The sequence below is a fragment of the Theobroma cacao genome, chromosome 6 (assembly GCF_053813885.1).
Source record: "Theobroma cacao isolate CCN51 chromosome 6, ASM5381388v1, whole genome shotgun sequence".
Taxonomy (NCBI): Eukaryota; Viridiplantae; Streptophyta; class Magnoliopsida; order Malvales; family Malvaceae; genus Theobroma; species Theobroma cacao.
The window spans coordinates 18208495-18236283 of NC_142644.1; the positions used below are offsets into that span (position 1 = coordinate 18208495).

The 27789-nt window shown below is 34.0% G+C and overlaps 1 protein-coding gene and 1 pseudogene across 1 annotated transcript; one reads left to right on the plus strand and one right to left on the minus strand.

Moving 5' to 3' along the window:
* Positions 1-5568: 5568 nt before the first annotated feature.
* Positions 5569-6285, minus strand: LOC18595763 (late embryogenesis abundant-like protein). The gene is made up of 3 exons (XM_007023853.3): positions 6156-6285; positions 5901-6005; positions 5569-5768 (listed from the first exon to the last, which is right to left on the minus strand). The coding sequence occupies exons 1-3, from the start codon at positions 6216-6218 to the stop codon at positions 5637-5639; spliced, it is 300 nt and encodes a 99-aa protein (XP_007023915.1). The 5' UTR covers positions 6219-6285; the 3' UTR covers positions 5569-5636.
* A 6340-nt stretch (positions 6286-12625) lies between these two features.
* Positions 12626-13097, plus strand: LOC148762115 (dehydration-responsive element-binding protein 2A-like; annotated as a pseudogene).
* The last annotated feature ends 14692 nt before the right edge of the window (positions 13098-27789 follow it).

Below are 27789 nucleotides of genomic sequence, written 5' to 3' on the forward strand. Positions count from 1 at the left end.
GTTCTTCAAATTTCTTAAATTAGGGTTCCATAGTTGAGTATAATCTTTCTTTACTCGATCTAATTCTTGAGATTATGTTGTTTGCAAATCTGGGTTCAGATAGTTGACTATAGTGAAGCCAAGGTTGACTATGTCTTTCATTTTCCCTCTTTTTCATGCATCAAGCTTGCCAAGGTTGACTATATTTGTGTAATTCTTCAATTTTTCGAGCTTTCTACTTTCAGGTCGACTATAGACACACCAAGGTTTACTATGGCTTTGTATTCTTTAAGTTTTCCATTCATTTTGCCTTTAGATCGACTTGAGCTTCTCTAGGGTTGACTTTTGATTTGTGTCTTAAGGATTCCTTGACTTTTTGGTGCCTCCCTCAGCTATATCTTCTTTGCCTTGTTCTTATAATCAAATTATTATTCAAGGCATGTATGCTCTATGTATACTTAGCTAAATATTCATTGTTTGAAAGCTTTTGTAATATTTTCTAATGATGCATGGCTTTTCAAACAATTTTGTGACTTTAGGAATGAAAAAATATGATGGAGACAATTTTAAATGCTTGACATTAAACTCAAGATATCATACAATTTTTGTCAAATGAAAACATGATGTAACTCAAGCTAACATGGATAGAGAATTGATCTTTTGAGACAAGCGAAAAAACCATTACCAAAACTAGACGGATCGATCCAAAGGTTAAAATATAGATCCATTTTTGACAAAGGCTAAAAGATCACTTGTTACATATTAGGGATCGATCCGAATATTTAAGGGATCAATTTCGCACTCACAAAATTTTAAATTGTTGGGTGCGAGATCGATCCTATGAAAGAAAAGATGGATCCCAAAAATATTTGTCAATTGTAACGAAGGCATATATTCAACAAAGTAATTGCTCTTTTTGTATTGAATGCTATACAATGACTATTATACAATGACTTCAATAGGATTTCTAGGCATAAAAACACCATTTTGAATCTTTTGGGATTCGACCTCATACTCAAACATGAAAATAATTAATAAATTAAAATATAACATAGAGGAATAATAAACTAGTATTAAATCAGAGAAACAGTCAAATCCTACAGGATCAATATTTGTGTTTTTCATGTAACTTTCAAATTAATTATGAATACTCATAAGTTTAGAAGTTACATACCTTGCTCTAGATATCGTAATCAAGAGCCAATTAAATCCAAAATATTTGCTTCTTCATCTTTGGGATTTGTCAAATCTTCAGCCACCCAAGTGTTTGGCCTTTAACAGTAATCCACACAATGACTGAATAAAACCTTCTTAAAGGTAAGATTTTTACTTGTGCTAGCAAGTTTTGTTTCTAAAACAAAAAGACCAAAAATTCTCGTCGAATCTTATTTTTGTCAGACAAAGAAAACTATTTTTCTTTTTCTTATTTTATGAAACAGCTGATAAGTGATTGAAGGCTTAGAGTATTTAGTTTACTAATATAACATATTTATATAGCCAAACTAATTTGTAACTCTAAATACAACAGTTGTATTTTAATTTAATTAAGTCTCTGAGAACTTAATTAATTTTCCACTTTATTTTGGTCTCTTTTAATTAAGTCCAACTTAATTAATTATCCTTATTTAATATCAATCATGTCACTTAATGTGTGTGAACCATTAAGCTTTTAACATGTTGGCAATAAATATAAATCATAATCAAATATCAATATGATAATTAATTTATATTTATAGATCATGAGCGACATCTAGCAATACATCATGACCACCCATATGTTAGAGAGTCAATTAAAGAATTTGACAAAGTCCTTTAGTGATAAGCCTATCAGTGCAATACAGTCCTTTCATCAAATATCCCAAATATGTCATTAAGCATGGCTCGGTGTCTACTTATGACATTCCATATTAGTTCTCATAATTAATGACTAACTTTATGAACTTAGGAAACTAACTTTCCTCAAATTCATCATGCTTTGGCCAAAGACTTTATACAAGTTAATCAAGAATTAAGAACAAGTGAGATACATCCTCTCATATCACTTGGGGTGATGAATCCTCTCTTGACCACTCATTCACCTTCACATGCTTTCTGGCATACCCAAAAACACCCTATTTAGGCATTTGGTCGCTTTCAAACCCGTAGGGGTGAAATCAAAGTATGTCATTCTCCATACAAGATGACCTGGTGTCTCAAGTCTAAGGACTAGTTGCAGGACTATCACATGAGAACATTTTTTATAGACACTTAAGTGAAATACCAAATGGAGTTCTCATAACGGGTCATATTTAGTGAACTTGTTCCTTAACAAGCACCTACATGTTATCCTCAAGTATCCCATATACTTCAATCTATGAGATTGATTGCTTACTTCCCAAGTAAGGAGGTTTAACATGTACCAGTCTTTGAGCATTGTCAATGCCCTGTCTTGACAATACAATGACTAGGAACAATTTTAGGAACATAGCTTTGATGCATAGTGATCTCATAATTGTAACAACTTTACAATTCTCTTGTAAGGCTTTATGTTCCATGGGCTTCATCCAATTAGTACTTAATAACTCCTTATTATTGCATTAACATAAAGGAAAACCTCTATCACATATAGTTATGCGATTAAGTATGTATTAAATGACAATATATATATATATATATATATATATATATATATATTTCTTGATCAATCCAATTGGCTCAAGGCCATATACCAACAGAATCACCTATGAAGACAAACAAGAGAAAAAACAAAGACACAAGTTGAGAGAAAGTATTTGTATCATTCTTGAAAGTTTTTTAAAGCTTTTAAGTGATCTTCAATTTAAGTCTTCATTCTTATTCTTTGTAATCATCCTTAATATTGTCTCTTTGCAATCTTTTGCTCATTAAGCAATATCTAACTATTAAAGGTTTTCTTACTTATATAATTTATCAAACACTTAAATCCTTAAGACATAGAAAGTTATACATTAGCTTTCAAAATGTATTGATTAAAAGTTCTATTTAGTTCTTAAAAGATAAAGAGGCATACATTATCCTTCAAAAGATATTATATTGATCGAAACCAATGAGGGATTCAACTCCTTAACAAGTTAAGCAAGATGACATAGGTATCTAAAAAAGGACAGATCCCTATAATCGTGTTTGCAATTCTTTCTACATTTTACTCTTTATTTTATTGCATTTTCCTTCTATTAATATTTATTGGGTTGTTAATCATCTTAGTTTTGGGTATATTTTTTTTTGAAAATTTATTTTGTGAAAAGATTTTTAAAAATTCAATTCATCCTCCTCTTGGATTATTCACTTTGATTGAACCAACACAAACATATACCAATCAATCCAAATACATGTTTGTACCAAGTATCATGTACATTTACAAAATATTTAGAAGATATTACTCTATTTACTAATAAAAATTAAATTTAAAATTAAAAAAAATCAATCTCTAGGCAAAATCAACCAAGGGAAACAGGAAAGTTGTAGAGTAGGGAAAACCAAAGTGTCCCTTTATTGGCCTTGTAGAAGAAAAACCTAAGAAAAAAAAAAAGCTAAAATGTTGGTCCAATACATGCAACTTTACATCTCTCTAACAACAAATGGAATGGGTAAATAGAAAGCAACTTACAATCAAACTGTCCAAGAAATTAGCTAGATATGATGATAGCTAATTTTAATTTTAACATGTGGATCTAATCATTAAAAAAAAATCAGAAAAGAATGATAAGAGAAAGAGATTAAGATGGAAGGGTGAACTCAAATTTGGGACAGAGTAAATAATTTCAGAAATTTAAATATTTGTATTCACTAAAAAAAAATCAGAAAAAATAATTAGGAGAAAGAGATTTGGATGCCAAGAAGATCCCTAACTTTGGAGAGAGTATCTTCTAATTTTTAGTTTGGTTTTCATATAATTAATTAATTAATTAATTAATTCATCATTTATTTCCAATGTGGATTCCATTTGTAACAAATTACCTTATTTTAGTAATTAGGTTTAAAAGGACTCTAGTTTGGGAGAAAAAATTAGATACTGTATTTCTTTCTTTTTTTGTTCCTCAAGTTGCAACTCACATTATGTAAATTTGATATCTTGAAATTAGATATAATTTATTTATTTACTTATTTGGAGGGGAGAATTAAACTCAAATTCCTAAGAAGAGAGACATATTCTTAAATGCTTAAGTACGAAATTAATTATCTTTTTTGAAGTAGAAATTAGACGTTATTAAACTTAAAATAATGTGCATTTTATATATATATGCATAATCTAGACGCACCATGTGCAAGTGTAACCTCAGACATTATTCTTCACTTTTAGTTACTTTGATGGCTGAAGATTGTGGCCATGGATAGTTTTTTCCCTTTTCATGAAAGGTGAGAATTGCAAAAATTTCGTGAAAACAAATAAGAAGGAAAAAAAAATTAGATTATGTAAAAGGAAGCTAAGGGAGGAGAAAAAAGCAAAAGAAACTGTTAATTGAATTTATCGGTTGTTGATTTGTCAATTTCTCTAAGAATTAATGGAGGAAAAGGTGATATTTGGATTTGTTATTGCAATTCTTAAATTTTACCATAACATGAAAGTAAGTGAATTGTGCTATTTAGACCAAAACTTTTGGTCTCGACAATTTGACTCCTCAACATGACACTGTATAATTTAAAAAAACAACAATTAAAGCATATTTTTTTTGTCTGTTGAGTTGTATTTCAAACAAAAAAAAATTGAGAGTATTTAATTTGTTTAAAATAATTTTAAAGGTATTTTGTCATTTCATGACTAAAATTAAATAAAAACAGTTAACTTTATATTGACTATTTTTGAAATAAGTTGACGATGACCATTTCTCACAATTTTAATCCAATGGGTTTCATTTCAAACTAAATTTCTCGCTCCTATTAACATTTTTCATCAAAGTTATGCATGCTTTAGATTTAAATTCATTTAACAAACATAACATAAAATTGGTAACAAAATTGGAAAATCACAATTTAAGGCTTGGTCAGCACTAACCCAGACTAATTTTGTAGAGAAAGGTTTCCACGGTATGTGTTTGATAAAAGACTCAGCTTTCAAAACCAAAAAGAGAAAAGGAAGAGCAATAAGGTATGTGTATGTGCAAAACCACTCTAAATTTCATTTTATAGTAGTTTGTATACATGACAAGATGATGTGATATTTCCATTTTAGTGATAAGTAACCTACTGATTTCTTTAATGCAAATTTCAGTCATACGAAATTATATGTAGTTGTTTAAGTCTGAAACAAGTAAAGCTGATTATACAAGTCTTCGTTCTTCACTCTTCTATGTGTGCCACTAACCTAGGTGTGATGGTAGCCTTCACTTGAGGTCTTCAACTAACCTTACAATCTGCTTCACTTTTGTATTTGGAGTAGAACTTTTGTTCTCTGCCATTACCAGTCTAAATATGTTACTAATAATAATATTAAAAGAAATAAATTAAGTCAAGTTCAAATTAACTTGGAATTGATTCAAAGAACATTAGAGGCGACAAAGAGAGATGACAACCCTCTTACATTTCCAAGAAAATAAAACAAATTAAAAAAGATAGACTATCTCCAAAACAGAGATATAGATAGCAAATGGCTCTAGCAAAAGGACCCTGCAGGCAAAGCAGACAAGCTTTGTGGAAACGCTTCAAGTCCTGGGAGATGGGTTGCTTGGATGGTTGGTGCTGGGGGCATTGGAGCTGTTGTCATTGTTCATTCCCAAAGTGTTCTTTACTGCATCAGCTGCTCCCTGTGCCATGTTCTTCACTTGCTCTCCTGTCTGCACCAAACAGGTTGAGAAAAATTGTTGACAGTAATTAATATTCCAACAAAAATCATGAAAGATAATTTTTGACTAAGACCAATATCAACTAAATAAATTTGATATAAAAACAAAGAAATTAGGTGATGCCTGCTGAAGGAAGTTGGTGGCCTGGGAAGCAATAGAAGAGTTCTGGTCAGAAGACTGAGTGTTGGTGCCCTGGGATGCCTGATTCATGGTCTCATCCTTCTTTACCTGTGCAAGGAGAAGATATCACACGGGCTATATATTGAATTCATTGGGACAAACATGAAGAAAAATTGTAGCTATTAGACATGTAGACTTGAGTTGTGCGATTGATCAGCTAACAACAATGCCTTTTGCTAAGAAATGAGGCACTGTTACCTGAGCTTGACCTGTGATGTCACCACCCTGGTTTCCAATATTCTGAGCAGTACGGCTTGCCATTTTTCTTAATGTCACAGCTTAATAATCGAAGTCGCAAGTGTTGAGATGGAGAGGAGATCACCAAGAAATTTATAGCCAGCAAATGGCCGCAGTTCTCGTCTCCAGCAGCCTTAATCCAAGCATCCACCAGCACTTGGCATGTTACAATTTGTCCCCTTTAATAAGGGATTACTTGAACAAGAATGGTTCAAAAAACAATGCTTGGTCAAGATCAGAGAGGAAACCTCGGCCTACATTAGGCATGGAACTGGTCTTTCATCTTCCATTAAGTATAGAGTTATAGGTAATTAATTCTTTCTCTTGAGTTTTTTTATACTAATTTTTATTAAATGTGAATGGCACATAAATGATTTAATACGAGAATGACATAGTTATATTGGGAAAAATATTGAATCATGATTATCAATTTTAAATTGGTTTTGTTTTTTAAATTTAGAAAGATGGATTCAAACCCTACTCTCTAAGTAAGGAGATCATACACCAACCAATAAGTCAAATGTTTGGATGTCAATTTCATATTGGTTGAAATTCAATGTTTTAAAAAATATGTAAGTAAAAAAACATATTTTCATGAAAACATTAACTTCAAAAAAATTTTATGCCGACAATAAATTTTCATTATAGACAACAATATACCATAACCAAATAAAATTTAAGAAAATAAATTTAGGATTCTAAAGTAAAAGTAGAAAACGTGTGAATAGTGAATATTTATTCATAGTTAGCAAATATATATCTTGGATTCCCATCACCATAGAACTTTTATTTATAGAGTATGTGATATATAAAAAAGATAATGAGAAAAATAACACTCAAATTCAATAGTAAAAGGATATTCGATAATAAAAAAATAAATATTTACAAAAAAAAAGAGAAACAGAAACGGAACAATTTTTTATGTAATTCAAGTAGAAAATATCAAATGATATCAACATACTTTGCTGCTCGTTATATATTAGATAATAGACATTTGATATTATGATCTTAGTCATGGGATGTTAGTTCAATTTGGAGTCCAAGTATTTGATGCAAAATATTAATTACATTAGTATTATACTGAAACCAAATAATTTACATTTAATTTATTTAAGATAAGAATTTTCTACTTTATTATTTTTTATTGTTATTATTATCATTTAAATGAAAAATGTTTTAACAAAGAAAGTATTACTAATTAGTAATTATATTGTTTATATATCAAAAGTAAAGAAACTACATTTAACTTATCAGTACTCTTATGGCAATGCCAATGCAACCTACCACTTCTCGGTGCCCATGCAAACCCACAAAGAACTGTGCTGCTTTCTCCTTTTTTCTCTATAGATCATCCACCAATCTGTGGCTTATTAGGAGCCTATCACTGTAGTTACACCTCCTACTTATTGAGACCATGTCATGAAAACATCTAGTCTCTCTATCTCCATCAAGAAACCATTTCACTCTTGATATCTATTGCCATGATCTTTCCCTTACTCTAAACAATGCCCATAGTTCCGTCCTTATACTCACAATCTCATTGTTGATATCCTCCTCAATAAATGGATTTGGAAATACAATGAGGAGAGAGATAGCTTATGGCAGTCAATGATTGTGGCTAATAATGGAAGGGTCTAATCTAGCTTAATCCCCATGACACAGGAGGAAAGATGACATCCACTATATGGAGAAACATATTAACCCACTAACCTCTTCAAAGAACTATTCTTCTTTTCTTTTTTCAGGTATTGGTTTTACAATTGATAATGGCACTAGTATCTCTTTTTGGGAGGATGAATGAATAAATAGCATAATCCTTTGAGTGGCATTTTCAAGAATCTGCACCTTAGCCATTAATAAGTCCTGTACACTAAATGAGTTTTGCATGCAAGGGAATAGTGAATGGAGGTGGCATATTGAGCTAAGAAAAAGAATGCTAGATTTTTTTTTTAAAAGTGAAGATTTATTGATCATAAACTTGAGTTTAGAGAGGCACCTCTTCAACCTTTACATACTTTCATGATGCCTCTAAATTTAGCCCCTATGCCTCTACAATAAAAAAAAAGGGTTATACATTCCCAAACTCATGACAGCATGTCCCTAACCATGAAAGACCAAGACAAACAAAATCATATCTATACATCATAGACCTGCTGTTGTACAAAAATAGAGCAACCAAGTCCCTGTGGAAATAAAAAACAACAAAACAATGGACTCTTCCACAACTATGGTAGATTGGTAAGTGGAAGTTTGTGATCAATTCACCTTTTGCTTCAAGGATGTCTATTTAAACCAAGAAATGGAGGACAAGTTAGTATAAGGGCAATGCAATTCGTAATTACACCTATAATTCTTTTCTAGATCAATGTTACGAAACAATGAGACTAACGTGAAGTTGCAAAAGCATATATGGGTCAAACTCGCTCCATCACAAGTGGAGGTATTTTGTTGGCAAGTGCTTAAAGGTAAAGTAACTGTAGACACTAAATTATAAACAAGTAAAAATTAAAAATATAATAAACAAAAAAAAATGAAATGAATAAATGAAAAATGATGAAAAAAGAAAGGAGAGAGGTACGACTGGCAGGGTGCGGACGCACCCTGCCAGGCAGCTCTCTCACCTGCCAGACGCGAAGAATTCGCGTCTGGCAGGTTAGTGGAACTTGCCCCTGGGTGCCCAGGGACAAGGCAATGGGGCGTGCCCCCTCCAGAACCCGAGAATCGAGTATAAAGGAGAGGGGGCACTGTAGCATTTCGGGGAGGAACCGGCAACAAAAAAATCGCAGCAGCCACACCAAAAAAAAATCAAAGAGAGATATCCAAAAAGAACCAAAAAAAGAGAAAACGTGTTCAGGGGGGCGAGCACTGTAGCACCAAGGGAGTCCGGCCAGAGAAGACCGTCGCGCCACCAGATCCGCCACCGGTTGGGGGAGAACCGACTTGACCCACGTCGCAAGGAGGAGCTCGCCGGCGGAGAAGGAACCAGACCATTGACGCCGCCAGATCTGTCGCCGGAAGGAAGAGCCGATCCAGGACAGCTGCGACGCCACCGGTTGGGGAAGCCGGCCGTAAGAGTTCACCGGCGTGAGATTTCCTGCAGGTTGACAGCCAAGGGGAGCTCGCCGGCGTGAGGAGGGGAAATCCGACAGAGAAAGATTGTAGAGAGAAGTCAGAGAGTTTATAGGTAGAGAGAGAAAGTGGAAGGGAGAAATGGGAAGAAAAGGAAGAATAGGGGGGTTTTATAGTTAGTGCTTAAAGCTAAACGGTGTCGTTTTGGGGAATACGTTTGGGCAGCTCAAGGACATTCAAAACGACTGCGTTTTGGCTAAGGAAGGCTGAATACTTGGGGCATGCTCACGGGCTTTCTGCCGGACTGATGCGTATTGGGCTAAGTCGGGCTTGAATCTTGGGTAAGTTTTAAATATTGGGCTTTTGTTGGTGTTAGTTATGATGATTTTCTTAATGTAGTCTTTTGTTAGTAAAATAATGGGGACATAGTATAATAATATGATAATATAAATTAAAAATATAAAAATAATAATGAGTAAAAAAATTAGAATCATTAAAATAAAAAATATGTATAAAAAAATAGGTAAACAACAAAGCAACAATAATAAAATATAAATATAAACGAATGAAACAAATGGTAGGCTAAAAGATTAAATTAAGAAATTAAAAATCATTAGATTAAGCATTAAAATAATAAAATAGGTATGAGAATCAATATCAGAAAGTTAACCCTTTTAATATATATATATATATAATTAATAAAATAATTTGCCGATGATGGGATAATCGATTGGGATGCGAGAAGTCGCAATCCCGAGCTTATGTTCCCTAGGCTCGGAATCCGAATCAAGGCCCCACCAGTATGATGGGAGGGTCTCGTTTTCAAGATTCCGAAACCCTTAATAAATAAAGAGCTTGATTATACAAAAAAAATATTACTTGATAAAAATAAATAATAAGTAATAAAATAATGGTAAAGTGATAACAATTCAAATATATAATTAATTTGTGAAAATACAATATATATGACATTAAATAAGTAAATAAATAAATAAATAATAATAAAAAAATAACTAATTTAAAAGTAAGTATCGAGTATTAAGTGGCATAAAGAAATGTGAAGATAAAGATAAAAAAATAATAAATAAGATCTTAGGCGTTAGGTTTGAATAAAAATCGCTTATGGAAAATATAATAATAATAAAATATAAGGATATATAAAAATAGTACAATAAAAATACATATAATTTCTATTTACTAAAATAACATAAAATTATAAACAATTTGTCTAATTATAAGTGAAAAACAAAGAACTTAAGAACAAAAAATGTAAAGTATAAAAAATAACAATAATAAATAAGAATAGGAAATATGATAATAAAATATATAATAAAATAAAAATTAATAATAACAAAAAATATAGATAATTGCATTAGCATAGCATATATGTATTGCATCATACATATCATAGCATATAAATATTTCTGTTTTCGAGTCTAAGCCCCGATGATGGGATCTTTCGGGGATCCTGCGAAGGCGGGTATTTCTCGAAAAGTTCCTTAGGTGAATAGATGTCCTCGGGTCCCACCAGTATGATGGGAGGGCTCGAGAACCATCTTTAATAAAAGGCTTTTGCCCGAATTAGGTTCATTATGCACAAAATATTATTTTAAAAAGAAAACGTACGATGACCCCGATGACGGGAATTATTCGTCAAATTTGCGAAGGCGAATTTCTCGGATAATTCCCTAGGTGAGAGAACATCCCGAGTCCCACCAGTATGATGGGCGGATTCGAAAAATATCCTCAATAAAAGGTTGTTTGTTCGGCATTTTCATCTCACGCCACGCATTTCATCTCGTCACCCATTTGCATTCCATTTTAGGTTAAATAGGAGATATAAAGATAAAAAAAATAATAATAATAATAATTAAGGAAATCTAGTGAGATTAAAAATTAAAGCCCAATAGGATAATCTAAAAATGGTACCGTTCATAGAACGGGCGTCTGAGGGATGCTAATCCTTCCCCAGGCGTAACCGTACTCCCGAACCTAGATCCAGGAAATTGTAGACCAGTTTAAGGTTCTTTTCGGTGGGCTTAAAATTAATTTAAGTTTTCATCGATTAGAATCGATTCAATAGGTGGCCAATCGCACCTAGTAAAAAAGATTGGTGGCGACTCCTAGTTTAATTTTTAGTGAGTTTTCACTTTCACGTCTAGCGGTCGGGTTCCCGGACCCGCACGTTACGACAGTAACGGTTAAGGAAGAGTTTTTGAAAAAGTGGTTGATGAGCAGAGACATGATGGTTTATGTGTTTTGTGATATGGAAATTGAGGCGGTTGACCATTTTTTCTTTACTTGTTATGAATCTTAGAGAATTTAAGGCTTATGGTGTGAAGAATGAGGAATTATGTGTTGCATGTCTATTAAGGCCATTCCTTTATTTATGGCTTGGAATGCTATTGTAAATGTTGGCAAGAAAAATGTTTGGAAAATATCATTCTTCATGATCACATGGTTTATTTAGCTTTATAGAAACGAAATGGTGTTTGACGGAAAAGAATGGGATAAGAGGAAGGTTTTTGAATTAATAAAACTTATAATGGCATGGTGGGTCATATCTAAGTGGCTTGAGGAAAATGCAGTTGTCTTTGATATATTTAGTCTTCCAAACTTGCATTGGCAGCACATAAAGGTCATAAGGCTAAGAAATTCAAGATATGGGCTTGTCTATCGAAAAGGTGGCTAAAATGTAATGTGGATGGTGCAACAAGGGGTTGACCATGGCAAATAGGCATATGTGAAGCTCTATATGATGAGAACAATATTGTGAAGATCATTTTCTCTAAATCAGCTAGCTGGGTGATGCAAATTTTGCCGATTATGGCCATCAAGGAAGTGTTAATAGTGTTCACAGCATTATCATGGGCTAACTCTCATAGTATTCCCATTGAGAGTGATCTTACAAATGTTGTTAGATGGGTTTTAAACCCAACTTCCTCCTCGTAGCAAATTTGTAATTAAATTTTGCATATTAATTTACTAAAGACAAAGGTTGGCAAATCAAACATATTCCAAGGTTTGCCAATGAGTTTGCGGATAGGCTGGCAAAGTCGAGGGTTAAAAAAGTTGATGATTTAGTTCTTATGTACTCATGATGATGGTAAATTAAATGATATGCCTGTAGTGAGGTACAACATTTTTTGCCTCATTCAATGTTTGGCCAATGGTAAGAATGTGTATGTTCTTTAAAACTAGATATACATTAGTGGTTGAGATGAGGTCATTGGTGAATGCGTTGAATCGGGCTAAGATTATGTTATTGTTGTCTAATGTATATGTTTTTTATTTTCAACAAAAAAAAAAGGTCTCAAAATGGAATCAACTTTCTTTTCCTCCTTATGCATGAAAAATTAAAAATGGGTTTTGCTAGTGTTCAAAATGCTAAGGTGGGTTCAACTTTGTCTTTCGATTCTTGTAAGAAAAAGAACAAACGTGATGGTTTATCAGTTGTTGACACTTTCAAGCTTTGGAGTCAAAACGTGGAGGCCAAACAATCACATAAAACTCCTACCAAAGGCTTAAAAAAAGGGTGTCTGAAGAGGAAATGAAGGCCTTAACTCAAAATTGTAACTACAAAAGTGTTAGGCAGAAGACTTCAGGTAAATGGTGATTGAAATCTGAGCACCCAATGAAGGGAAGAAACTTTTGCTTAGTACTTTTCCTACTACTTGTGAAGCTACTTTAGCTTATGACAAAGCTGATAAGATAATGTACGGTGAAAAGGCAATCCTAAATATGGATTCTGACTTAGTTGTAACTACTTCACACATATTTATGGAGGCTAATACTTGTGCTGCTTCTAACTCCATGACTCTATTAAGTAACTGAAATTTTGGACATCATGTGGATGTTGAAGGTGAACCAACTAGGATGAATGCTAAGGTTCTTATGGATTTTGAGTTTATGAAGGAGACAGATTATAGTTGGCTTAATGGGTTGGATTTCGATGAAGATATTTTGACTCTATCAGTTAGCATTTAGAACCAAGGCCTTCAAGTTGTATTTTCTTTTGAACGCACAAGCTCTAGCACAAGAGATGTTGGAAGTTGGAACTACCTTAGGTAATTATTGCTATGGAATTCCAAAGAGCCATTTTTGGGCAAATATAGCTACACAAGGAATTAAAGGTTGCATGTTGTAGCAAGCATGGATGATTAAGACTTAATTTTTTGTATTGTAAAACGTGAATGGATAGTGAAGTAACTTTAGTTTGTAAAATTCTTAGGAAATACTTACTTTAACTAATTGTGATCATTAAGAGAAAGTTTATGCAAATGTGAATTTTTGAATAAAATAGAGTTTTAGAATTTGTTTTAGTTTCTCTCGAGGCAAAATCCTAGGCTAAACTTAATTTGGGAGATGAATTAGGCCATTTTTGGATCGATTGAGCTTTTTGAGCCCACCATGTGTAGTTATATCCTTAGTCACCCTTATTTGAGCCAAATTTTTTCCTTTATTTCATTAAACACTTAGGAAAAAGCCTTAACCTATAAATAAAATTTCCACTTTAATGCCCATCACTCCTAAGTGCATAGATTATTTTTAGGAGATGTTTTGAGCTTAGAAATGGTGAAAAAGGTAGAGAAGTGAAATTGGAGTAAAAAAACAAAGTTGTACAGAAATTCACCCCACTACTTACCATAAAATGACATAAGTTTGGGGGTGTCAAATTGAGTTGCAGAAGTCCGATCGAGGTTAATCTTAAACTAATGGAAAGCCGAAAGGACGAGCTATAACTTTTATGTTCAACATTTCGCCTAGATCAGAAACAATCATGGCCAACAATGAAGTTGAAGAGTGACGACTGTAGCAAACTGCACATAGCAAGTCAGAAAGTTTTTCACTGTAGCGAAAATTCATTCTCATTGCAGTGAGAAAAAGTGTGAGAAATAGAAAGTTTATTGTTGCTACGAGAATGAAATCTAGCTGCAGCAAGATTTTCATTTAAAAAGTTTGAAAAACAGAAAGTTTCTCACTACAACAAGAACCCTTACTCGCTGCAACGAAATCTGGCACCCAAAATTGCCCCTGACTCGAGAGTTTCTCGCTGCAGCAAGATTTTGAGCTCCCCACTATAAAAGCTATGTTTTTCCCCTTTTCTCCCATTTTCTCAAATTTCAAACCTTAACCCCTTTCTCTCTCCAAAATCCTCTCTCACAAACTCAAAATTCCCTCACACCCTTTGACAAAATCTTCACAAATCATTAAATGCTTGCCACCAAATTAAAGGTTTGAGGATTTTAATCAAGGGCTCTTTATCAAAATATAGAATTTGGGTAAGCTACACTCTAGTTTTTGCCCAAATTTTCAATTTTTAAGAAAGTGATTGTGTTGGAGACTTTGCTGACTAATTCTTATTGGGCTTTAGTTATTTTTAAGAGTAATAGTAAAATCCTTGAAATCATGTGGAGTTTTTACAATGGGATTGGAGAATTTTGATGATTGTTGATTTAGGATATTGCCATTTTTCTATACATTATATGGTATTTGATAGTTATTTGCTCATTGGTAATATTTTAAGGGTGCTAGAAGGAAATTTTGGGAAAGTTGTTTATTGTGGCTTATTGTGATAAAAATTTAGTGATTATTGGGTATTGGATAGTGCTAGACTTGAATTAGAAGTTGTGAATTAGATAATTTTAAGAGAATCATGGCCCCAAAAAGTGCTAGGACAAACAATGCTAGGTTTAATAGAACCAAATTTGTGTCAGTTGAGGCTTTACACAGACACACACAATCCTTGCTACACAAATCTCCAGTACTAGAAAGAGGGATTGATTTGCCCCATATCCGTTATAGCAATATTTCGGATATAATTGAGGAAAGGAGATGGGAAACCTTTTGTGCACAACCCGAGGTAGCAATCATTCCTGTAGTTAGGAAGTTTTATGCCAATGTAGTAGAACATGAACATGGAGTGGCATTTTGCAGAAGAAAGAAAGTACCAATAGTTTAGATTTACTTGTCCAATGAAGAAAAATAGTTGCCTTTGATTCTTATGCTCTTAGTGAATATGAATATTGAGTGAGTATTGTGTTGATCTCTATTACTAAGCATCATTGTAAATTGTGTTTTGCCACCTTATTTAGCACATGTTTCTTGCTTTAACTAATTGTGATCACTTAGAGAATGTTTATGCAAACGTGAAGTTTTGAATAAAATCTTGAGTTTTAGAATTTGTTTTAGTTTTTCTCGAGGGGAAATCTAAGGCTACACTTAGTTAGGGAGATGACTTTGGCCATCTTTGGATCGATTGAGCTTTTTGAGCCTACCATATGCAATTACATCCTTAGTAACCCTTGTTTGAGCTAATTTGTTTTTCCTTTCTTTCATTAAGCACTTAGTAAAAAGCCTTAACCTATAAATAAAATTTTCACTTTAACTCCCATCACTCCTATGTGCATAGATTATTTTTAGGAGATGCTTTGAGCTTAGAAATGGTGAAAAAGGTAGAGAAATGAAATTGGAGTAAAAAAAAATGTTGTTCAAAAATTCACCCCACTACTTACCATAAAATGACATATAGTTATGGGTGTCAAATTGAATTGCAGAAGTTCGATCGAGGTGAATCTTGAACCAATGAAAAGCCAAAAGGACAAGCTATAACTTTAGTGTTCAACACTTCACCTAGATCAGAAGGAATCATGGCAACAATGAAGATGAAAAATGAAGGCAGCAGCAGACTGCACAGAGCAAGTCAGAGAGTTTCTCGTTTCTCGCTGCAGCAAAAATCCATTTTCGCTGCAGCGAGAAACTCTCTGACTTGGGGGCTTAATTCTGCCTTGTTTCTTGCTGCAATGAGAATAGATTTTCGCTGCAGTGAGAAACTCTCTAACTTGCTCTGTTCAATCTACTGCAGTCCTCACTATTTAACTTCATTGTTGGCCATGATTCCTTCTAATCTAGGTAAAGTGTTACACACCAAACTTATAGCTCATCCTCTCAGCTTTCCAATGGTTCAAGATTCACCTTGATCAGACTTCTGTAGCTCAACTTATGCTCCAAACATTGCAACATGTTCAGTTGCCTTTTAAGCCCACTTGCACCATCCTTTACATTTATGCTCCAAGTCCTTGCATCTCTTTCAACGTTAAGGGATTAAATAATCAAAGGTTAAAATAAGGGATTTTGATAAGAAATTAAGTTAAAATTTCATAAATGGAAATTGACACCATATAAATTAAACTACTACTAAAAAGTATAGAAATTTCCTAAGGATTACAAAAAAAAAAAAAACTAAAAGACTTAGAAAAATTCATACTCCAAAGGTGTATATGATAAATCTATATAATACAGTTATCACACTCCCAAACTTAAAATTTTGCTAGTCCTCGAGCAAAACTTGAAAAAATAAAAGACCCATGAGAACTAAAAACATTAAATGACAAATTCATTGCACCAACTCAAAGATTACCTTTAAATTCCTCGTAAGATGCCTTATTTTCTAAGCTTATAGCAAATCACAAATCTTGTTCAAGTTCTTGTATCAACAAAATTGCAAGCTCTTTTTCAATTAGTTTACCATGTGTGTGTAAAATTCCTTGCAAAACACATCATGTCACTTGGATTAGTTTATGCTCATGCAAGAATTTAAATTAGTCAAGAGTTTCATAAGTTTGTTCTTCATTTCTCTTTCCACTAATGCAAGCTAACACTTAATTAAAGATTCTTTGGACTTTATCTAGCTTGCAATGACTTGCTGGGGTTAAGGTATGATGAGGGATAAAATGTAGTTCAAGTCACCCTAAGCACATGATTATTCTAGGATCTCTAGAAAGCTTTGCTTTGCATTTCTTCTAATCACACCCTTTTTCTTCAATTCATCATTCTTTTAATTCATCAAACACTTTATTCTGTTTTTAGATTTTTCATTTTTCTTTCTTTTTTTTTATTTGACACCTCCAAACTTATGTCATTTTATGGTAAGTAGTGGGGTGAATTTCTGTACAACATTTTTTTTTACTCCAATTTCATTTCTCTACTTTTTTCACCATTTCTAAGCTCAAAGCATCTCTTAAAAATAATTTGTGCACTTAGGAGTGATGGGCGTTAAAGTGAAAATTTTATTTATAGGTTAAGGCTTTTTACTAAGTGTTTAATAAAAGAAAGGAAAAAAATTAGCTCAAACAAGGGTGACTAAGGATATAATTGCATATGGTAAGCTCAAAAAGCTCAATCGATCCAAAGATGGCCTAAGTCATCTCCTTAATTAAATGTAGCCTTAGATTTTGCCTTGAGAGAAACTAAAACAAATTCTAAAACTCAAGATTTTATTCAAAACTTCACGTTTGCATAAACATTCTCTAAGTGATCACAATTAGTTAAAGCAAGAAACATGTGCTCAATAAGGTGGCAAAACACAATTTACAATGATGCTTAGTAATACAGATCAACACAATACTCACTCAATATTCATATTCACTAAAAGCATAAGAATAAAAGGTAACTATTTTTCTTCATTGGACAAGTAAATCTAAACTATTGGTGCAATGAATTATTAAATCCAACATTTTTAGAAATTAAACAACCTAACTTACTAACTTGAAGTTTAAAAGCAAAAACTATAACAAGCACATAAAAACAAGAAATATAAAAGCAAAGGTTTTTTTTTAAATTTTAAAACTCCCCCCAAACTTAAATTTAACATTGTCCCCAATGTTAATAAAAGTTAAGGAAAGAGTACTCCCTTCAAAAAGATTCATTGTTCTCCTCTTCGTTCTCATCATTAGTTGTGTCCTCTGTTGGTTGTGGGAAATTTGCCATATCCATCCTTATGTGCTTTGCAATAGCTCGTAACACCTGCTCCATGTTCCCTATTCGTCGCTCTAAGCGTTTCATTTTCTTGTGGCATTGTAATTTGTCTGCTACTAGATGAAGGTCTTGGCGAACCGAATGAACTTGCACCAGTAGCTTATGGTTGATGGATTTGCATCCTCTGTACAATCTCACTGTCTAATGGAGCTTTTGGTTGCATGATTTCCTCATCTTGGCTCCATTGTACTCTCGCTTGTTTGCACAAAGCGGTGATGAGCAACGGATACCATAGGCTATCCCTACTAAAACCAACAGTGTGTAGAATGTTAGTGAAAATTAATTGACCAATGTTAAGGGACTTACCTGAGAGGATGGCATATATTAAGACGGCTCGGTCTTTGGTCACATCACTTATATATTTGATTGGCAACATCTTGGTTGAAACGAAGTAGAGATAAACCTTATATTCAATCTTGAGAGCACTTGCCTTAAATGTTGCTAGAACCCCTAGCTAATCTTCATGTGGTCCTAAGGTTGCCTAACAAGCTAATTACCTCTTCTAAGTCCACCTCCCCATTACTGTACTGTGTGTACTCATCATTCTCTAAATTTGGGGTACCGTAGAACCTATTAATGGTGTGGCTGTCAAATGGTACTCTCTTTCCTCTACCAAATGCCACTCCATTTTCATGTTCTACTACATTGGCATAAAACTCCCTAACTACAAGAATGACTGCAGCCTCGAGTTGTGCACAAAAGGTTTCCCATCTCCTTTTTTCAATTATATCTGAAATATGGCTATAACAGATATGGGGCAGATCAATCCTTGTTTCAGATACTAGAGATTTGTGTAGCAAGGATTGTGTATGTCTATGTAAAGCCTCAACTAACACAAATTTGATTCTATCAAACCCAGCACTGCTCATCCAAGCTCTTTTTGGGGCTATGGTTCTCTCAAAATTATCCAATTCACAACTCCTAATTCAAGTCTAGCACTACCTAATATCCAATAATCACCAAATTTTTATAACAGTAAACCACAATCAACAACTCTCTCAAAATTTCCTTCTAGCACCCTTAAAAAATTACCAATGAGCAAATAACTATCAAATGCGATATAATGTGCAAAAAATTGGCAATATCCCAAATCAACAATCATCAAAATTCTCCAATCTCATTGAAAAAACTCCACATGATTTCAAAGATTTTACCATTACTCTTGAAAATAACTAAAGCCTAATAAGAATTAGTCACCATAGTCTCCAACACAATCACTTTCTTAAAAATCAAAAATTTAGGCAAAGACTAGAGAGTAGCTTACCTAAATTGTGTACTTTGATGAAGAACCCTTGATTAAACCTTGAATTTGGTGGCAAGCATTTGATGATTTGTGATGATTTTGTCAAAGGGTGTGAGGGAATTTTGAGTTTATGAGAGAAGATTTTGGAGAGGGAGAAAGGGGTTAAGGTTTGAAATTTGAGAAAATAGGAGAGAAGGGGGAAAACGTAGCTTTTATGGTGGGAGGGCTCGAAATCTCATCGCAACGAGAAACTCTCGAGTCAAGGGTAATTTTGGGTGCCAGATTTCGCTGCAGCGAGTAAAGGTTCTCACTGCAGCAAGAAACTTTTTGTTTTTTGAACTTTTTAAATGAAAATCTTGTGGTAGCTAGATTTCATTCTCACTGCAGTGAGAAACTCTTTGTTTCTCACACATATTTTTGCACTTTTTCTCGTTGCAGTGAGAAACTTTTTGTTTCTCAAACTTTTTTTTGCACTACTTTCACTATAGTGAGAATGAGAGTTCCTTGCAACGAAAAACTTTCTATTTTGCCCAAATTTTGTGCTTCAAAACTGGCTACAATAAGAATGAAAGTTCGTTACAATGAAATTTTTTTTGTGTTGCCCTTATTTTTCCTGACAAAATTTAAATAAACCAAACCAAAACTATGCCTCTGTGTATGAAAATGAGAACTAAATAAAACTAAAAGTGATAGTATCAATAAAAAAATGGAAGAAATAAAGAAAAAAAGTGTAAAACATTATATAACATAATGATTAAACGTTAAAACAAGAGAACTAAGTGTAAAGAACTTGGTTTGCCTTTCAAGAAGCGCTCACTTTAAAGTCTTCAGCAGGACTTTTTGAGAGCTAAGTGAGCGTCAGCTAGGTGGATGGATGAGCGTTAATGATCAACGTTCCCTCCAAACTAGTGCTTCAACCATTGCCTATTAACCTTGAATGTTTCATTTGTCTTACTATCCATCACTTCCACAGCACCATGCGGATAAACTTTTGAAACAAAAAAAAAGCCCAGACCATCTTGATTTTAGTTTCCCCAGGAAAAATTTCAAGCAAGAATTATAAAGCAACACCGATTGACTTGGCTCAAAGCTTCATTCCACTATCTTTTCATCATGCCATTGCTTTGCTTTCTCCTCATACAATTTGGCATTCTCGTAAGCTTGAAGGCAAAATTCATCAAGTTCATTTAATTGCAACAACCTTTTCTCACTTGCTACTTGTAGATCAAATTTAATTTCTTCACTACCCAATAAGCATTATGCTCAAGTTCCACCGGTAGATGACAAGCTTTTCCAAAGACTAACTTGTATGGAGACATGCCAATTGGTGTCTTGTAAGCGGTCCGATAGGCCCATAATACATTATTCAATCTTCTTGTCTAGTCCTTTTTTGAGGGACAAACCGTTTTCTCAAAAATCCTTTTGATTTCTCTATTGAAAACTTCTGCTTGGCCACTAGTTTGACGATGGTACGCAGTTGCAACCTTGTGTTTAACTCCATATTTCACAAGAAGTACATCAACATATTTGTTGCAAAAGTGACTCCCCTCATCACTAATAATTGCTCTTGAAGTACCAAATCAAGTGAAAATGTTCCTCTTGATGAGCTTCATCACCACCTTAGAATCATTGTGAGGAAAGGTTGTCGTTTCAACCCATTTGGAGACATAATCTACAGCAAGCAAGATGTATTTATTGTTGAATGAAGATATGAACGAACCCATGAAGTTAATACCCCGCACATCAAAAATTTCTATTTCTAGCATGTTGTGGAAAGGCATTGCATGTCGCCTTGAGATATTGACCACTCTTTGGCACCTATCACAATGCAAAGCAAACTTGTAAGCATCTTTGAACAATGTAGGCCAATACAAACTTGATTGGAGGACTTTAGCAGTAGTTCTTGTTCTTCCAAAGTGTCCTCCATAATCTGAAGAATAGCAATGCTGAAGCACGCTTTGAACTTTTTCTTCTAGAACACATTTTTTTAAAATTTGATCTTTACACTACTTAAACAAGAAAAGCTTGTCCCGCACATAAGATTTAACATCATGCAAAAATTTCTTTTTTTGGTGGAAATTTAAATATGGGGGAATGATGTTGCTTACCAGATACTTCACAAAGTCAACATACCAAGGAATTAATTTCTTATCCACTTGAAGAATTTGTTCATCCAGGAAAGTCTTTTTGATGAAGGTTGCATCCTTACCTTGATGTTCAGTCTCCAATATTGAGGGGTGGTCTGCTACTTGATTTTTTGTTCCTTTTTCGTCATGGCTCTCTAGATCAAACTCTTCTAGTAGTAAGATCCATCTAATCAACCTTGGTTTGGCATCTTTTTGGGCAATCAAATACTTAATTGTGGAATGATCAATGTACACAATAACCTTAGTGCCAACCAAGTAAGAACGAAACTTATCAAATGCAAATACTACAGCTAACAATTCTTTTTCAGTGGTAGTGTGGTGCATTTGAGTTTCAGTCAATGTTTTGCTTGCATAATAAATAGAATGAAAAATTCAAGATTTCCTTTGGCCTAGTACTTCCCCAATAGCATAATCACTAGTATCACACATCAACTCAAAAGGAAAATTCTAGTTAGGAACTGCAATGATAGGAGTAGATACCAATTTCTTTTTCAATTCTAAAAATGCAGCATGACATGCATCGTCAAATTTAAATGGGACATCTTTCTCTACCAAATTGTACAAAGGTTTGAAAATTTTTGAAAAATCTTTAATGAACCTCTTATAAAAACCAGCATGACCTAAAAAGCTTCTAATACCTTTCACTGAAGTCGGTGGTGGAAGCTTCTCAATTATCTTAATTTTGGCTTTGTCAACCTCCAAGCCTCTGTTCAAAACTTTGTGCCCCAACACAATGCCTTCTTAAACAATGGAATGACATTTCTCCCAGTTCAACACTAAGTTAGTCTCTTCACACCGTTGAAGGACCCTAGCAAGGTTTAAAAGGCAATCATCAAAATTATTATCAAATACAAAAAAAAATCATCCATAAACACTTCAAGACATCTTTCAACGATATCAGAAAAAATACACATCATGCATCTTTGAAAAGTTGCTAGAGCATTGTACAAACCAAAAGGCATCCTCTTAAAGGCAAAAGTGCCATAAGGATAGTAAAAGTAGTCTTCTTTTGGTCATTAGGAGCAATTGCAATCTAGTTGTAACCCAAGTAACCATATAAAAAGCAATAGAATTCCTTACCAACCAAGCGGTCCAACATTTGATCAATAAAGGGAAGTGGGAAGTGACATTTTCTTGTTGCTCGGTTGAGCTTTCTGTAATCCATACATACTAGCTAACCAGTCATCGTCCTCATTAAGGTAAGCTCATTATTCAAATTGAGGACCACAGTCATCCCACCTTTTTTCAAGGTGCATTATATTGGGCTCACCCATGAGCTGCCCAAGATGGGGTAGATGATATAAGCATCCAACCATTTGATGATTTTCTTTTTCACCACTTCTTTTATAATGGGATTGAGTTTTCTTTGGTGCTCAATGGAAGTGTGGTGATCTTCTTCCAAAAGGATTTTATGCATGCAAATGGAAGGGCTAATCCTTTTTATATTTGCAATAGTCCATCTTATATCTATTTTGTGCTCCCTCAATACTCTCAAAAGTTTCTTTTCCTGCAAGTTAGTAAGTGCAGAGGAAAAAATAACTAGAATAGTTAATGAACTACTAAGGAATGCATACCTCAAATTTAAAGGTAATGACTTAAGGTCCAATGTAGGAGGCTTTTTAATGGATGGCTTTATTAGTGATGATATAGCAGAAAAATCAAAAGCTTCAAACGGTGTCCTCAATACTTAAGAAGATGCATCCAATAATTTCACACATTCAACAAAATCAACATCCTCTCTCTCGAAACTAGCTACTATATATGCCTCTAAAGGGTCATGGGGGTAACTTTCCTCAAATACCTCATGGGTGACACTATTGACAACACTTATCGCAAATCATGGTCATTGGGAAACTTTAGAGTTCAAAAAAAATTAAATGTTACACTTGAACTCTCAATGTAAGCTCCATTTCTCTACATCAATAAGAGCTCTAGCAGTGCATAAAAAGGGTTTCCCAAGTATGATTGGTACCTCTCGATCTTCCTCCATGTCAAGAACAATGTAATCCACCGAGAAAATGAATTTATCCACCTTGGCTAACACATCCTCCACAATCCATCAAGGATATGTGAAAGAGCTATTAGCTAGTTGTAGTGTCATCGTGGTTGGCCTGATTTCCCTCAATATTAACTTCTGATAAATTGACAAAGGCATCAAATTTATGTTGGCCCCCAAGTCACTTAAAGCCTTAGCAAAGAACAATATCCTTATCAAGTCCAGCTCTACAATATGTTTATTATGCCATTCCTACATAAGAATGCATGTTTGCTTACTGAGGTACCTTGAAAATCGTTAAAGGACGACAATGTACCAAATAGTACAATTAAGTTGAATTAAGCCTCGAACTAGTCCAAATAGAAATTTTAAGATGAAATTGAGAATTTTAAAACCCTAGAATGACTTAAAATAGCTATTCGGAGTTCGAGGACCGATTTAAAGTCAAATTGGAATTTTCATGATTGAGGGGCAAAATGGTCATTTTGCCACCCGAGGATAAGATGTGAGTGTTGGATGAAATTTTTGACTAAGATTGATCATTTGGAGTATAATTGGAGTTTGAGAAGTGAAAATTTTTAATTTTGACAATTTTTCGAGCATAGGGGTAAAATAGTCATTTTGCCACCCAAAAGCAAAATTGTAATTTTACACCACCCAACACTTGTCCAGCACAAGGATTTTACCCAATATTATCATGGATAATTGAAGGATTTTATGTGGTGGAGAAAGAAAGCTTAATAGTTAAGAATTTAAAAATGGACCAATGGTAAGGTGACAAGTGTCAAGCTTTTATTTCTTTATTATTTTCCTTATAAATTAGCACAAAACCAGCCTATTTCTCTTTATTATGGCTGGCCAAAGCAAGAGCAAAGGAAGAAAAGAAAGAACAAAAACCCTAGAGTGAAAATTCAAGAGAAAATTGGTGGATTTCAAGTAACCAAGCCATCAAAGGTGAAATTTCTTAACTCTAGCTTGTGATCTATCTTTCCTATGCATTATTTTGCATTTTCCATGGTTGAATCACAAGATATCATGAAGTATATTGTGCTGATCAAACCCTAGGAGAGAGAATTTGATGATGATTTAGATAGATTTTTAAGATATATAGATGTTTTTAGTTGTTTATGGTGTTAAGTGTAAGAATTAAGCTTGAAATTCACATACTCCTCATGAGTTCATCATTGGCCAAATCTTCCTTGTAGAGTGTTGATGGTGGATTTGATTTTATTTCAAGCGAATTGGTTAGGAAATGATGAATTATGGTGAGAAAATCAAGTAGAAAAAATCATAGTGTTGATGCACTCACCATGGCCGAAATTCTCAAGAAGAAATGTGAGGATGATTTTGCTAAATTTTATGTTATTTGACTTGTGTTTGGTGATTTGAAGTATTGGGAGAAAAATGGAATTATTGGAGTTGAATTGGACATATTGGCCAATTAATCGAGTGATAGATCGAATTAGGCCAATACCGTTTTATTTAGGTACACATTGAATTTGTGTAGAACACCGTGTTTGGACGATAATCCAAACAATTTACATCCCATTTCATGCATTAGTATAGATCCTGAATTGGTTTTATAACAATTTAGCACAAATGTAGTAAATGGCTTATTGTGCATTATGTCTAGGTGGCGACAATTGTGGTAAAAGTAAAGAGATAGTACCCGAGGATCAAGAATCGGAGTACTCGAAATTCGACTCCCGAAATAGTGAGTAACCTTATCATCATCTTGATTATCTGAAGTGAATTTTAATTCATTTTTGTGATTTTATGGAAAATGAGTTTAAATGGCAAATCTTTATGTTTTATAAGCAAAATGTGATTAAATGAAACGATTTTATAAAATTGTCTTGAAATTGAATGATGGTTTTAAAAATAGAGTAATTGGAGACTAATTGTTGTGTTATAAATCATGGTTTGAATTGAATGGCTTATGATAATATTGGCATGATTGGTTGAATTGGTAAATGTGCTGACAATGTATGAACTGTTGATTTGCCTTGAGAGGCTGTAAAATAAAATAATTGCTATGTCATGCTATTGCAAATTTTATTGAATTGGTGGGTTATATATTAGTCGCTGCAATGGACGGGTTTCGTGGACCAACCTATTAGAAGGGCACGGTAACCTTATTATATTCTTACCTCAGTATGAAAGGTGAGGGTGGATAACTCCTAAGGTTAACACTTTAGAGTTCACTTCACGTCAAACCACCACGTGAGAGTGAACTCAGCCAACGCCAAGGAACGGCTATGTTTTCAAAATAAAAACATGATTTATGCATACATGACTTTTTAACAGCCTTAGCAGACTCGGTTGGGATAGCCCTCGACCAAGGTATCCCTAATAACTGAGTATCATAATGATTTTGGCATGAGCCAAACTTTTCAGGAAATCATAAGCCTCGTTGTTTATTTTGGTGAAATGAATCTATTTTATCTTATTAAAATGAGTTCAAAATGTTGAGAATCATTTGTATACTAATCTATTTTATATGTCTCCATTTACTCACCTTTAGATATTTTAGATGATATTTGTTTACTCACTGGGATTATATAATCTCACCACCCTCCTTTCCACCCATTTCAGGCTCAAGATAGTCGGTAGATAGCTCACTTTGTTGAGGGCTACAGTTGGACTTGCATCCTCAAAAACTATAGGTTTACTGTTTTTGATACTTTTGGTGGTTCATGGGCCCACGTGTCACTGTAAATTAAATTTTATACTTTGGTTATCTGTATTACAGTATGTATGAATTTATTTAGCTTTTACGCTACAAAAATTATTTACCGATAACTATATAAATATTGTTTTATAAGAAAATAGAATATTTTATTGAATATTTTTATTATATTCAAATAGTCATAATTTCATTTTGAATGAAGGTTTTAGACGTTTAAACTTATTTTTGATTATGAATTGTGTGTTTTATACTCGCATACTACATTTTTAGCTAGTTTCAAAATTTTTGAGAAAAATGACCAAAATACCCCTATGTAGTTGAAATTTCTCTTCTTTTAGAACATGATATTTGGCAACGGTTACTCACAGCGAAAATGAGAAACTGGTATTAAAGCCTTGCGAGGTTCTGATTGACATTCCGGGTAATAAGTGTCGATTGAGATACCGCGACGGTTGTCACGGGCTCGAGGGGAGTACCTAGTCGTGACAACCTCAATAGTGAAAAGTATAGTGAAACTCCTCGGATCCTTGAGCTTTGGTGGGAGCTTGTTTTAAATTATGGTGGTGCCACAATTTCATACTCGCCAAGTCTTCTTTTTTGGTTAAGATATCCTTCAAAAACTTAACATATGAGGGCATATGCTCCTATGCTTTAGCAAAAGGTATATTTATGTAGAGCTTTTTGAACACTTTCAAAATTTTCTGAAATTGAACATCTAACTTTTGCTTTTGGAAGTGTTGAGGAAATGGAGGTGGTGAGTTTGTGACTTATGTGTCTTTGACTTGCTCTTGCTGTCAAACCTTTCAACTACTGCTTCATTCTCAATTGGCTTTTCTTATGGCTTTTCTTACTTACTACTACTGCTAACCAATATTTTTCCACTCCTAAGAGTGATGGCCTTCACATGCTCTTTTCCTTCTCTTCTTGGATTTGGCTCCGTGTTGCTAGGCAATGTTCCATGAGGCCTACCATTGACAGCATTGGCTAATTGCCCCACTTGAGTCTCGAGATTTTTCAACGAGGCTACTTGATTATGAATAAGAGCGTATGTCTTCGCCATGTATTACATGAGTAACTCCTCCATTGAAAGCTTCTTTTCCTGCACTGGGGGTCTAGGATGTTATGGAAAACTCTAAGGAAAATGTGGAAGCGAAGTTGATGAAGATCCCTACTAGCCGCCCCGAGAGAAATTTGGGTGGTTTCTCTACCTTGGGTTATAAGTATTTGCATATGGATTATTTTACCGTGGAAAGTTCTGTTGCTTTTCACCAACAAATTGCACTGACTCTGTACTCATAGAATAATGATTGGTAACATGCCCATCCTTACAATAATCACAAGAAATAAAGGGACTTTGTACAAAATGGACTCCGTAAGCATCAATTTTCTTAGTGAGAGCAACTACTTGAGCTGTCAGAGCATTGATATCATCCAGCTCGTGAACACTAGCAACCTTCCTTAGCAAGGCCTTCTCGGAATGCCATTGATAGTTGTTGGAGACCATCTCCTCTAAGAGGTCATATGCATCATCAATCGACTTTTCCATGAGAGCATCTCCACTTGCTGCATCGATGATAGTCCGAATCAGGTTTAGCAGCCCATTGTAGAAGGTTTACACTTACAACCACTTGGGG

Excerpts from the sequence above, each read along its gene's own strand:
- LOC18595763 (XM_007023853.3), bottom strand. The coding sequence starts at position 6,218 with ATGGCAAGCCGTACTGCTCAGAATATTGGAAACCAGGGTGGTGACATC. Across the intron at positions 6,006-6,155 it reads ACATCACAGGTCAAGCTCAG|GTAAAGAAGGATGAGACCAT; the intron begins GTAACAGTGCCT and ends CTCCTTGCACAG. Across the intron at positions 5,769-5,900 it reads CCACCAACTTCCTTCAGCAG|ACAGGAGAGCAAGTGAAGAA; the intron begins GCATCACCTAAT and ends TGTTTGGTGCAG.